Genomic DNA, 13,582 nt, shown 5'->3' on the forward strand with positions numbered 1-13,582 from the left:
ACTTCTATTCCCATCCACTCCGTTACCCTGCCCTGTGATCTCCTAAATCACTTCTCCTCTCTGCACCTTCATTTCCTGCACCTGAAACAGCAAGAACATGAGGATTTTTTTTTTTCTCTTTTCTGGCAAGTAGAAGCTCCTGCAGGAATCTTCATCCAGGCATTCCAGTAACATCATCTTTATTAATATCATATTGACAGACAACAAAGAACAAAAGCTGGTGCAAGCACTGCTCAAACGATCCCTGGAATGACAAATCCCTCCCATCCTACCATCCCAGGTCACACCACAGCCCCACACTGCTCATATGAGATGCAGACTGAGCAGAAAACAGCTCAGATCCTTCAGGACAGCATTTCCCAGCCCAAGGCAGCAGCAACGCACTCGGTATAGCCTGTCTCGCAGGAGAGCAGGGTATTGGCATCACCACATTGGGGACAGAGGTAGAACACGCAGAGTTCCTCCTCCTCTGGCACATTTAGGGCACTGTGTTCTCTGTAAAAGGTGTTTTCCTGCTCTCACAGGAATGCCAGTATCCTGTGAGGCTACTCACAGCTTTTGTCTTTGGAATATCCCCATGGAGGTCGTGGAGCAAACCACATGAACACACATAACTGCAGAGTTTGTCCTGAAAATAAAACATGCAAGAGGAAATGGCCTAAAGCTGAGAGAGAGGAAATTCACTTTAGATATTAAAAGAAATGTTCAGTGTTCACATGGTCACACATTGGAACAGGCTGGGGAGGTTGTGGAGTCCATGGAGGCGTCCAAGAGGAATTGGGTGCTGTGGTTCCAGAGGCAGTGCTGGTTGAGGGACTGAATGATCTTAAATCCAACTGTAAACTTTCTTTTTGTCCCTGGTAGTTATTTTACCAGGACCTGAGAGTGCTAATATCCATCAGCCATCTCTCAGGAGCTCACATCAGCCAGCAGAGAAAGACCTGAGCCTTGCTTGACGCGTTCCATAAGAATCTTTATTTCATGTCAAGGGTGGTCAAGCAGGACTCTCTCAGAACAAAGGGCAGACAGTCACATTTATAGGTTCAGGGGGGATTCAAACTACAGCCAATAAAAGTTTATACAAAGAACAGCATCCAATCTAAGTGAGAAGTTCTAAAGATGAACTGACCAATTACACAAACTAATTTCTAACCAATTATCTTCCAAAGTGTTAGAGAGTGACCAAATTCTTAAGGAATTTGGCTCAGCCTTGGTATCTAGGAGACTTTATCTATTATAGCAAGTTCCAGGGGCCAGGGGAAGATGGCTTTGGAGGGATTGTATCATCCACATCCAACCTTGATGATTCCATGAAAATCTTACATGAATGCAGAGCTCAGTGGAGGGCAGGGTGGTGGCTCTGGACTGAGGGGGATCTTGGAGGTCTTTTCCAACCTCAGTGCCTCATTCAACCACCCCGTGTCTCTGGGATCTTTTCCACCTTGAACCATCCCCGTGATTCCAAAGGGATGGTGCTCAAACCCCATCCTTTTCTACGTTTATCCATCCCGTGATTCCAAAGGGATAGAACTTGACCCTCATCCTTTTCCACCTTTAATCACCCTGTGATTCCAAAGGGATAGAACTCGACTCCCATCCTTTTTCACCTTTAATCATCCCCTGATTCCAAAGGGATAGAACTCGAACCCTCATCCTTTTCCACCTTTAACCATCCCGTGATTCCAAAGGGATAGAACTCGAACCCTCATCCTTTTCCACCTTTAACCATCCCGTGATTCCAAAGGGATAGAACTCGAACGCTCATCCTTTTCCACCTTTACCCATCCTGGGATTCCAAAGGGATAGAACTCGACTCCCATCCTTTTCCACCTTTAACCATCCCGTGATTCCAAAGGGATGGAACTGGAACCCATATCCTTTTCCACCTTTAACCACCCTGTGATTCCAAAGGGATGGAACTTGACCCTCATCCTTTTCCACCTTTAACCACCCCGTGATTACAAAGGGACGGAACCCGACCCCCTCCCATTCCCGCCCCCCCCACTCCCCTCAGGGCTCCACGGCCCCGCGCGGGCGGCGGCTCTCGCGAGCGGTGACGTCATCGGCGCGCGCGGGCGCGCAGGCGCGGCGGGGCGGGCCGGGCCGCGCTGTGTCACGGCCATGGAGTACCTGATCGGCATCCAGGGCCCCGACTACGTCCTGGTGGCCGCGGACACCGTGGCGGCCACCAGCATCATCCAGATGAAGCACGGTGAGACCCTGGGGGGTGCCGGGCTCCTGTGCTGAGCCCTGGTACGGTGGGGTGTCGCAGGGCCTCGGGTGTGAGCGCGGTGTGCGCGGTCGGGGTGCTGCGGGCCCGCCGCTCGGCCTGAGGGGAGGCCGCTCACAGGGCAGGAGGTTTCTCGGTGTGAGCGCTGCCGGGCGCTTCAGGGGAGGTGTAGTCGCTGTAGAAAGTGCCCGGCGGCCTCTGGAGCGCGGAGCCAAAGTTGCTCCGGGTAAAGTCCCCGATCCTGACCGAGTGTGACCGCTCTGTGTTGGGCTGGCAGCTTAATTTACCTGTTCATGTGAGCCCAAACCTCGCTCTGCACAACAGTGTTAAAAAACCGCACAGGGATAACGATGTGTGTGTGGCAGGAGGTGCTCATTTGTGCCTACTTCTGGTAAAACGTAATTCATTGGGAGAAAAGGGATTATGGGGACTAAAAGTATCAGTGACACAGGGATCAGGAGCCAGGCTGAAACATGACTTTGGTTTCTTTGTGTGGTAACACATCTAAGGCATCACTAAGTCTCTGGAATTCTCTAAAATCAATTTTTCTTCCTGCTGTTGTAAAGATCTAGACTGAAGCTTGTTCCAATCTAAAGACTGTTTCAGTAGCTCTTTAAAAAAAAGCTGTAGAATAGAGGATTGCCAGATCCATACAAATGAATGTAAATAAATATCGATAAAAATGTTATAGCACTGTTTTTACCTCAAATGTTTCACTTCAAGTCTGTGATAGCCAATTGGAGATGGTGGTACAAAATAAAAATTTAATCACTTTAAATAACGTTTTCTAAGTTGATATTGGTTCCAAATAGGTATGTTCACAAGCTTTAAGGAAAATGTACTTTGACCATAGGATTTAGTTGCTTTTGCTGAGGTGGGGAACCTATAAATTTCAGATCTATATTTAGAATATTTATTTGTAAATTAATTTCAGCCTGGAGGAATTTTGCGGTGACCCAATTGTCCCTTCCAGTACCTGAAAGGAACCTGCAGGAAAGATGGAGAGAGACAATTTACAAGGGCCTGGAATGACAGGACAGAGGGAACAGCTTCCCACTGCCTGAGGAGAGGGCTAGATGGGATTTTGGGAAGGAATTGTTCCATGGGAAGGTGGGGAGGCCCTGCCACAGGTGCCCAAAGAAGCTGTGGCTGCCCCTGGATCCCTGGAAGTGTCCAAGGCCAGGTTGGACAGGGCTTGGAGCAGCCTGGGACAGGGGAAAGTGTCTCTGCCATGGCAGGGGATGGACTTTAATCCCAATTTTTTTGGTCCCTTCCAAGCCAAGTCTGGGATTGTAAGGGCTGGCCAGTGTCAGTGGCTCCAGACAGCAGCTCCAGTGCTGTGGTAGTTTTGACATCATTTTAGAGGATTGTGACGCTTTGTGGCTGTCTTGCAGCAGAGATTATTCAGCAGCATTTAGTGAGCTGGAGAGGAAGCTCAGAGCTGGAGGCTTGGAGTTCATCCAAGCCCTTGGTGGAGAGAAGGGATTTTCCCTTCTGTCTGTCCGGGATGTCCAAGTGCCAGATACCTGCTCTGGTGGGAGGAGACTCTGTGAGCACAGGATTGTCTTCAGCACTGTCACTGCAACAACTTGGATCCCCTCAAACACCCACAAACTTAAAACTGTGTTAAACTGCAGTTATGACTAAAAATATGGATTTATTTCCTGTTAATAAGTGGGCTTTGGTGTGATTTATAATCATTAGGATTTATAATCGTTACTTTAATTTTTGTTCTCTTTGGTTGTTTGGTTTGGTTTTTTCCACAAAAAATGACAAGGAAAATAAATATTTCTGGAAAAGCCTCATTCACATAAGATTCTGGTTTTGGGGACTCCTGGATATAAGGAAAAGGGCATCATTTGGCATGGAATTTTTTCCTGGATTTCCTAAGATTGCTTTTGCTCAATGTGTTGATATTTCAGCTTTATATTAAATTATTTGCTTCTATTGCTGAATATTTGAATAAAGTTGAATAGTCACCAAGCAAAATTCTTACTCCTGATCCCTTTGATGCTTTGAACACAACATTCTGTGTGAAACTTTATTCTTTCCTACCTTGCTTCTAATGTAGGAAATACTATTTCTGGAATGCCTCCCTTAAGAGCTTTGTTTTTCTTTAACAACTCTTGTGTTCTGTGTCAGCAGCTGTGAGACACCAAATGTCAGTGTTTGCTCAGAATGGCTTTTTACTGGTGCTCCAGGTCATGATGCAGTTATCCAAATCTCTTTCTTCTGTAAAGTCCTGATACATCAGGATATTGGCAAAATAATTTATTCTTCCTCATGACCGTGGCACTCAATGTTATTTTTCTTTGCCTAGACCATGACAAAATGTTTAAGATGAGTGAAAAGATCCTACTGCTGTGTGTGGGGGAGCCTGGAGACACGGTGCAGTTTGCAGAATACATCCAGAAAAATGTTCAGCTCTACAAAATGAGAAATGGTGAGTGAAGCAGGACAGGCCCTGAGGGTTGGGAGCAGAGCTAAGGGTGGTTTCCAGGTGAATGTTGGTGGAAAGTGCTGTTCTCAAACATTCTGTAAAGATTTCCACATTTTTAATATCCAGCAAAGGTGATAATGGGGGCAGGATGCAGAAATAGAGTTTGGGTTGTACAGTATAAATTAAATGGTTTATCCAGATCCCAGCAAATTTCTTTGCAACATAAATGACAAAAATATTTTACTGACAGACTTAACTATTTTCTTAATATGTCCATTGCAACTGTTAGCAATTCTTCTGATATCTTGGACAAAAAAGTTAAGCTACATGTCCTTAATATTTTAATTTTTTGAAGCCATGTATTTCTATGATCCATAGAAAAAGAAACTACCCAAAGTCTGAGGTTCCTGTTTATGCCTGTAGCTTTCAGAATAAACCAGAATTAGACAAAAGGCACTGCATTTTGTCACCAGAGAACATTTTGTTATTTCAAAGCAGGAATGGGAAGGTGGGAGGTGAAACATGGATGATTTGGGCTGATGCTAAATAAACAGTCACATTTCTTCTGCAGGTTATGAATTGTCTCCCACTGCAGCTGCAAACTTCACCCGGCGAAACCTCGCGGACTATCTCCGGAGTCGGGTGAGTAACAGCTGGGAGATTCTGGCAAAGGCTTCCAGGAACATTTCCACCCTCAAATAATGGAGTCTGAAAAAGGTGGGAGCTTCTGTCTCGTGATGAATTTGGAGCTGGCTGCTCAGGGACACAGTGGGGTCAATGAATGTGGCATTCAGTGCTCTGCTCTGGGTAACAAGGGGTTGGGGTCACAGGTTGGATTTGAGGATCTTGGAGATCTTCTCCAGCATCAATGATTCTGAGATTCTGTGAGTTCACATTGCTGAAATATTGTCTTAGTTAAATAGTATTTGATTTGCTTATTTTAAAAACTTATCACATCACTTATCAATAACTTATACAACCGTAGACTTAAAATTCCAGCCTTGGGCCCAATAAACACTTTGTCACACACTGCAGATGTGAAGTGAATTAAACTTCTTGAACATCCAGATAAGGTTGTGAGTTTTCATGCAAATGCACCAAATCCGTTTAATCTTCTTGGAAAATGATTTCATAGAGCAGAGCTGTTTGATGTAGTTAGGAAAACAAGTGCCTTTTGTAAACAGCAACATGAGGCTTTTGGTAAATACCACATCCAAGTTGGGGTTGTGTTTTCAAGTTACTGAGCTGCAATTACTGATGTTTCCCAGGGTGATTTTTTTTCAAAGTATAAAAGGCTGCTGTGAGGGAGCAAACAAACCTTTAATGATCCAAGGTTAGGAAACATTTCATTGAGAAGAATGTTAATGTGCTATATGAAAGAAAACAGGAAGAAAGAAGATGTTGAGAATGAAGCTGATCAGCTCTGCCAGGGATGGAGTGTGGGTTAAATTGTTTTGCTGTTCTAACAGTTCACTGCTTGGGCCTGGAATCAGGTTTAGTAGCAAATAAAGGCCAGTATTAACCTCAGAACTGTACTGTTGAGAACTACACATGTGGAGTGAGAGTTCCTCCACAGGAAGAGCCAGAGATTACTGTTCTCCTTTCTGATGGGGATCACAGCTGCAGACAGCAATTTTTCCTTGTGGGTCCCTTCCAGCTCAGGATATTCTGTGATTCCACCTGGTTTCAATGGCTTTAAATCCAACTGCATGGCTGGCAGGTGATGGTTGGCAGTGATGGTGTTTGCTTTAGCTTGTGTTGAGGTGTGATTTGGAAGGTCTGTGTGTGTTCTGTGCATTCCTGCGCAGTTCTTGAGGCTGATGTGAAGCAGTGATGCTGTTGGGGCCTGGCCCTGGTGCTGAAGGCTCATCTCAGGGACATCTGACCTGCACAGATGAGACTGAGTGTCCTGTCCCCTTTGAGCAGAGGCAGCTATTTCTTACATATGATTTAAAGTACCTTTAACAGGCTTTTTGGTAAACCTGCCCATCAGGAGGCAGCACTGATGTGGCACCTTTGTCTCCCTCTGTGCCACATCCCTCGGGGCTGATCCTCCCTGTGGCTCTGCTCCTTCCTGAGCCCACGCCTGTCTTCCAGCTCACCTGTTCCAGATGGGCAGCAGAGTGGGGAGGACACTGGCAGAGGCAGATGTGTTTATTTACTGGAGACAAAACGCTGCTCTGGTGCAGATGGCAACGCCCCAGGGCATGTGGCGCTCTCTGACACTGCTGTCACACTACACTGATCCCCACATTGCAGGCAGAACCTTTTTTCTCTAGCTGTAGCACTTCATGGTTTGTTTGTGGCATTTAGAATTTGACAATACAAACCTTGCCATCAGAGTTGGGTTTTTTTCTGTGAATTTTGTTGCATTTTCATCATAATATGTGGAATAACAGGAGGATTAACATTAGTGCTTGGTATCTATTGAAACTGCATAAGGGATTCCTAGAGGCTACTAATGTAATCATGTGGATCATGAAAATAAAAATTAAGAGGTAAAACATGCCAGCACCTGCTGTTAGGAGTGGGAAAATAGTTGAGAAGTAAAAAGTTTGGTGGAGAAAAGGTAGTTTGTTGTTTTATTGGCACTCACTGTATGAAGCTGTTCTAGGAGGCCAGAAGGTGTATGAACAGGGAGGTTAAACTGCAGCAGGACTTTCTCAGGCATTTAGACTCTTGTTGTGGCCAATATTAAAATAGAGCTTGTTCTGCATTGTTCATCACCATCTGGGTTCCTCCCTGTTAGATTTCTGTTTATATATTACTATTGAGGCAATCCTTGAAGGTGCTTGGCTTTCATTGAGGTGAGTGGTGCTGTAGTGACAGGACAATGGTGAGTGGCCTTAAGTGAAGGAAAGCAGGGTTAGATTGGATATTGGGATGAAATTGTTCCCTGTCAGGGTGGGGAGGCCCTGTCACAGAGGCCCTACCCAGAGAAGCTGTGGCTGCCCCTGGATCCCTGGAGGTGTCCAAGGCCAGGTTGGACTGGGCTTGGAACATTGTATATAGTGGAAGGTGTCCCTGCCCATGGCTGAGGGTGGAATGGCATGATCTTTAAGGTCCCTTTCAACCCAAACCATTCCAGGATTCTGTTGTTACCTATTCCAGCACCTCACCTGGCTCACCTGCTGAATCCAGTGCAGGTTCCAAGCCGAGGTTGGGTATGGGAATAGGAAGAACAACCCCCTGCCCTCCAAAGGTGATGAAGTTCAGTCTCTGGTTGTAATGCTGTTTAATTATAGGTGACAGGGTCTGGCTGGATTCCAAAGGCAGCTTTCAGCTCCTCTCCCCATGTCCACACTTGGCAGGAAGCTTCCTTGCTCCCACCTTTCCCCCCTCGCTGTGACTTTGGCTTCCGCCAGATGTCACGGGGCTGTGCCACCACCGAGCTGGGGTTGGGCTGTTCAGCACAACTGTGCTCTTCAGCTGTAAATTCTGAACAATTTCACACATCTCCTAATTGCTGTCGTTATTTTAAATCAAACAGCACCAAGTGCAAAACTACTTGGGATGAGAAATGGTGCTTCTGTAGGAAGGGAAGTTTGGGTTAAAAATAATGTCCTGGAGTGTCAACCATCACTCATTTGATGGCACTTTAACCACACCAGCCTTGTAAAGAGTTGAGAATTGTTGGCATGGACCAAGTTACAGAAGTCAGGGAAAGCTGCCTTTGGAATGGACAAAAGGATTGGGATGTACCAGAAATGTCACTCCCAGCATCGAGGTGTTACGCTGCAAATTTCCTTTATAATCATGGAAGGAGTAAATAGATTATGTATATTTGCTAATGTTTAAATCCTGCCTTTCTGGAATAATAAGGCATGGGGGATAAGTATTTACATTTGAGTTTTAAGAAGTCTCAGAGACCATTAGCAGGAGAACTTAAAACTGAAAATCAGTTTACAGATGGGTTTAAGTCTGTGTAACACCATTTATTTATGGTTGAGTATCTCGCATATGCCAATGTTGGTAATTCCAAGTCACACAATAATTTGAGTGATCTTGTGTCATGGCTCTTAAATATCAACTTGTGTGATGTTTCAGAATAAATAAATGATGAAATACAGCCTAATTAAACCAATACAGCTGCATGGTAACTTCTTTCCAAATATTCTTGGATGCTTTGAAGATTAAATCACACAATTTAAAGTGATGTTTTATATATAACTGTAACCTGCTTTATTCTTTCATACTGTCTGAAAGTAAAAATATAGTGGCATGTGAATTTTGTGTGTGTGTGTGTATGTGGAAATTTACTGCATTGAATATCAAAATGAACTTTTCCTATGATGCAGTTAATGTTTTGGCTTTAGGGTGAAATTCTGTTTGCTTTTTTAATCTGGTGGTTGCATCATCATTTTTTTTCTTATTTTGTTGCTTTGTTGATTCAGGCTTTCCAGCAGTTTGGAGATATCCTGTTAGTACAATTAATTTAATAAGAAACATTGTGTAGATATGGAAATACTGGAAGTATATAAAAGCTGCTTTTAAAAATACATACAATGCCCAAATTTTTTCTGATCCTACGTTTAAAAATAATGCAGTACACGTGTGTTTCATGGTCTTACAAAGTACAGATCTTGGAAGGAGATGTAGGAGAAGAAGAGATGTCTGATTTATTCATGATGGTGGAACACTAAACCCAGAACATGGAGTATACTGCCAAATATTAAAGATTAAACTTGGTACATGCAATAAAAACCAAATTGCCAGTGAACAGGACACTGTGTGTAACTGCACTGTGTGAGAGCTTTCATACGTGCTGAGACGGGCCGAGCTCACTGGGAGGGGACTGGGAAGAGAGCAAAGAGCAGGTTAAATGAACAAAGAGTTCTTAGAAACTGCAAAATGTTCACGTTGTGCTCACGTGTCAGCAGTAAAAATCCACAAGTTTTACGTTGAGGTGAAAGAATCTGGCGTGAAAACGGCATTCAAGTTTTTTAAAGTTTGAGTGTGCTGTGAAAGCTGTAAAAAAAATCCCCAAACACACTGGTTTTCAAGAGAGTAAGAGTTCTATGTTTTTATTTGCTTGTGCAGTCCATGTTACCTACCAGAAGATCTGATCACCTTTAGCTTAAGACCCACAATGTGCTGCAGACAGGATTGATGGAGCATTTTATGATAAGGAATTGAGTAATCAGCTCTGCTGCTGTTCCCTGGTGCGTGGGGGAATCAGGATTCAGAGATTGGTGTGGGTGCTCTAACAAAAATGTCATTTCTCTTGGCAGACCCCTTACCATGTGAACCTTCTCCTGGCTGGCTATGATGACCACGAGGGCCCTGCCCTGTACTACATGGATTACCTGGCAGCTCTGGCTAAGGCTCCTTTTGCAGCACATGGATATGGAGCATTCCTTACCCTCAGCATCCTTGACCGCTATTATAAGCCAGGTGAGTGGAGCCACTGGACAGGAAAATTCTCCTGCTTCAATTTAGGCCTTGAGTTTATTAACCAGGGAGACTGACATTTGCTGAATCAGGTGGCATTGCTGTGGTGCAACAGATTGGAACTTGACTTTTTGTTAGATAAATGGAGCTCAAAAGGTTGCCTTTGGTTTTGCTAGCATGGTGAAGGAGAACTAGTCAACTCCTTAATGTTTTTTTTCCTGTTTGCAGCATAACAGACTGGGAGTAAAGGACATTTCAGTTATTCTAAAACATGATTAGACTTTCCTGGATCATTGGCAGCTGGTAGTCTGCTTTTGATAAATAACAGTTTGACAGCTTTATCTTCTTGCTCGTCTCTTGGCTCTGACATGAACATTTTCCAAGAGTATCAGTATTCAGAGGCCAGTCCCAGATCCCACTGCTCCATATCTTGGATTGGCTTTGTGTGTGATAAATTAAAAACATTCAAGTGCAAAGATATTCCTAGCAAGATCATCTCCAGCACTCTGAAGTGGTGGTGATGAATCACAGAATATGGAATGGTTTGGTTTGGAAGGAGCCTTAAAGCTCATCCCATTTCACCTCCTGCCATAGGCAGGGACACTTTCCACTATCCCAGGGTGCTCCAAGCCCTGTCCAACATGGCCATGGACACTTCCAGGGATGGGGCAACCACAGCTTTTCTGGGCAACAGAGAGATTTTAGACTGATTTGCAGTTCTGTGCATGCTCATCATAACTCTTGTACATGTTTGTACCTGTCTAAGCTTTTAGCTTTAGAATCATAATCCACTGCCAAGGAATAAACATGGCCCCATCCCCACTGTGCAGATAAGGAAATGTGCAAAGCATGGAATATTGTTAATCTGACATCTTTGGCTTTAGCTACAAACTATTTGACTCCTGTGTGCAAAGCTGAGTTTAAGTTATTATCTCTGCTCTGAGATTAGAAATCCTTTCATCTGCCTCCTTCAAGAAATGTAGCTAGAAACGGATCATTTTCATTTAACTTGACTGAGCAGTCAATGCAGGTCTGGAACAAAGCCTAGAAAGAAGTTTTAGACCCACAGACCCTGTTTGTTTTCTAGTCATGTCCCTTAACAATCTATTGTTCCATTTTCACCATTCCTTGTGGAACAGAGGAAAATAATGAACCTCATTGTCATGCCTTGTCACCCCTATAGAGTGCTGGATTTTATCCTGAAGTGTGAGAATAGCAGGAGCATCCCACACGTGCCTTGCCCTTTATTGAGCTCATACCCAGCAGGAGCATCACACTAAACCCATCTCCACCTCCTGCCCTGGACTCACAGCCAGCTGGGGCAGCTGGAGCTGATTTAGAGCTGCAATAAACTGGAGGAGAGGGAGGTGGCTGGGCTTCTCTGAGCCAGGCCCTGGCCATGGGAGGCAGAATTCCGTCATGCTTCCCATTCCCTGTAACAAATCGATTCTCAATGGCTTGTTGCGGCGTGAGCACTGTGGTGCAGGGCGTCCTCAGGACATCTGGAAAGTGTTTTCTGTGGGCTGGGAAGGAGAGGTTTTGGTGCTCAGCTGAAAAGTTGTTTAAATTTAATAAAAGTTTCTTTGGAGAGAGATGGCCTCTAATGAAATCAATCTGTGGATGTTTTCCCTTTCAGGTATCACACGTGAGGAAGCTGTGGAGCTCTTAAAAAAATGTCTAGAGGAGGTGAGTTGCTGAACTCAAGCCCTGGTGCTCCTGAGAAAGGAATGTTTGTTTGCATTCATTCACTGATACTTTCCTGTTCCTCTTGTTGCATTTCTTGCTGCCTTTGCCAGAAGGGTAATAAAGGCACTGGCCAGATGTGGAATAGCTACTGAGGAAAAGGATTTGCAGGCAGTTGCGTTGCCTTTGCACGGTTCACGTCCTCCAGAACACAAACTTCTGCTTTATTCGTGCTTGGCATAATATTAATCCAGACTTTTTCCTCTTATGTTTCTTCTGAACATACTGCAGCATCCTTGTCACTTGTGTTACACTTAAGAGCTCTTAGAAGTGTATATTAATTCTTTCTCAGCTTGTGAAGGGATACCTGAGGTAAACCCTTGACCTAAAGTTCATGACCAATTTTAGTGTAAACATTAGACTCCAGACATTTCAGACACCAAGGCTTTTATTGTAGGAAAATACTCTTTATGCTTGTCTTCAAGAGATTGATTTGAATGTAACATCAAGAAGAAGTGCTCTGAAGAGATCCTGTTAGAAGTATCTTTGTGATATGTACACTTTGTGTCCAAAATTTTAGCCCACTCTAGTTTTCCTGCTTAAATGTCTTCCTTGTTAACAGGCCTGGCTATTTTGCATCTCTACCCAAGGCTCTTGCAACAAACTCGCCCTAATTCACTCCTGAGCAGTGAAAAAACCCACTCTGATTCCTAATATTTCAGGTCACTAGAACCAGGATGGAAATTTAAAGTAGACTTTCCTCTTTTATTTAAACTTTGAGTGAATCCCATTTCTTCTGTCTTTTTGTCTTTGCTGAACAGCTTCAGAAACGTTTCATCCTCAACCTGACCTCCTTCAACGCCCGGTTCATTGACAAGGAGGGCATCCATGAAGTGGACAATATACCCCTTACCAAAGTGGAGTCCTAACCCTCAAGATCTTTCTTCAACAGTCTTCTAGTTTTGTTCTCTCTTGGGTTTTGTTTTTTTTTTTTTTTTCTATTCATTTGAAGCACACAAGTAATGTACTGCAGTGGGAGCTTGAATAAAGCCTGGTACTGCAGTGGGAGCTTGAATAAAGCCTGACATTTATATAGCCAGTTTTATCTTTTTATTCCATTGATCTTTCCTGAGAGGATTTGGGTAAATTGTTCCACAGTGAAGGTGAAACTTGATTTAAAGTTCATGGGGGCCACATTGAGTTATTTATCTTTCCTCATCTGAGATTTTACTGCTCTCCAAATTTCTTATTTGTGGGAAAACTGTATTTTCTAGAGGACATTGTGCTGTCATCCCTCTCATCACTAAAGCTCAGCAAACCCCACACAAATGGTCCATGCCAGACATTCAGCATCTACTTTATTTTTCAAAGGTGCTGCCACTCTTTGCTGTATAAAATAATAATCAGTTTTCAAAGACATTTGCTTTTGATAGAGTTTTTTTTTTAAACTTGAATTAGATTGATACAAAGGTTTTTAAGTAGAATGGATTTTAAAATGTACTTTTTACTCACCTGACAATAGTTCTGTTACTGGGATAGAGCATTCTGCTGGCACAGTGGGTTCATAACTACATTAAATAGAATTTAGGTAGCATTTTAAATATAAACTAACATATCAGTTGTGTGATTTTTCTTAATTGATGTGTCTGTACATTTAGAAGTACATGAAAGCAGTTTAGTGAGAAATTAAACTGCAGTACTGCTCATAAATCTTTGAATTACTCTCAGCTAGCTCGAGTTTTGTTTCCTTGAGAATAATCCTTGATGATCCATCTAGGCGCAGGATGTTGCTTCCCTATAAAACCCCCATTCATGGAACAGCCTCAGATAATTATCAT

General features: G+C 43.6%; 1 protein-coding gene across 1 annotated transcript; it reads left to right on the forward strand.

Moving 5' to 3' along the window:
* The first annotated feature begins 2,080 nt into the window (after positions 1–2,080).
* PSMB2 (proteasome 20S subunit beta 2) lies at positions 2,081–12,843 on the forward strand. Its single transcript, XM_033080984.1, has 6 exons — positions 2,081–2,212; positions 4,551–4,673; positions 5,242–5,312; positions 9,902–10,064; positions 11,698–11,747; positions 12,566–12,843. Exons 1-6 carry the CDS (start codon positions 2,122–2,124, stop codon positions 12,671–12,673), a joined length of 606 nt encoding a protein of 201 aa, XP_032936875.1. The 5' UTR covers positions 2,081–2,121; the 3' UTR covers positions 12,674–12,843.
* The last annotated feature ends 739 nt before the right edge of the window (positions 12,844–13,582 follow it).

The sequence above is a fragment of the Catharus ustulatus genome, chromosome 26, assembly GCF_009819885.2.
Source record: "Catharus ustulatus isolate bCatUst1 chromosome 26, bCatUst1.pri.v2, whole genome shotgun sequence".
NCBI classification, from domain to species: Eukaryota; Metazoa; Chordata; class Aves; order Passeriformes; family Turdidae; genus Catharus; species Catharus ustulatus.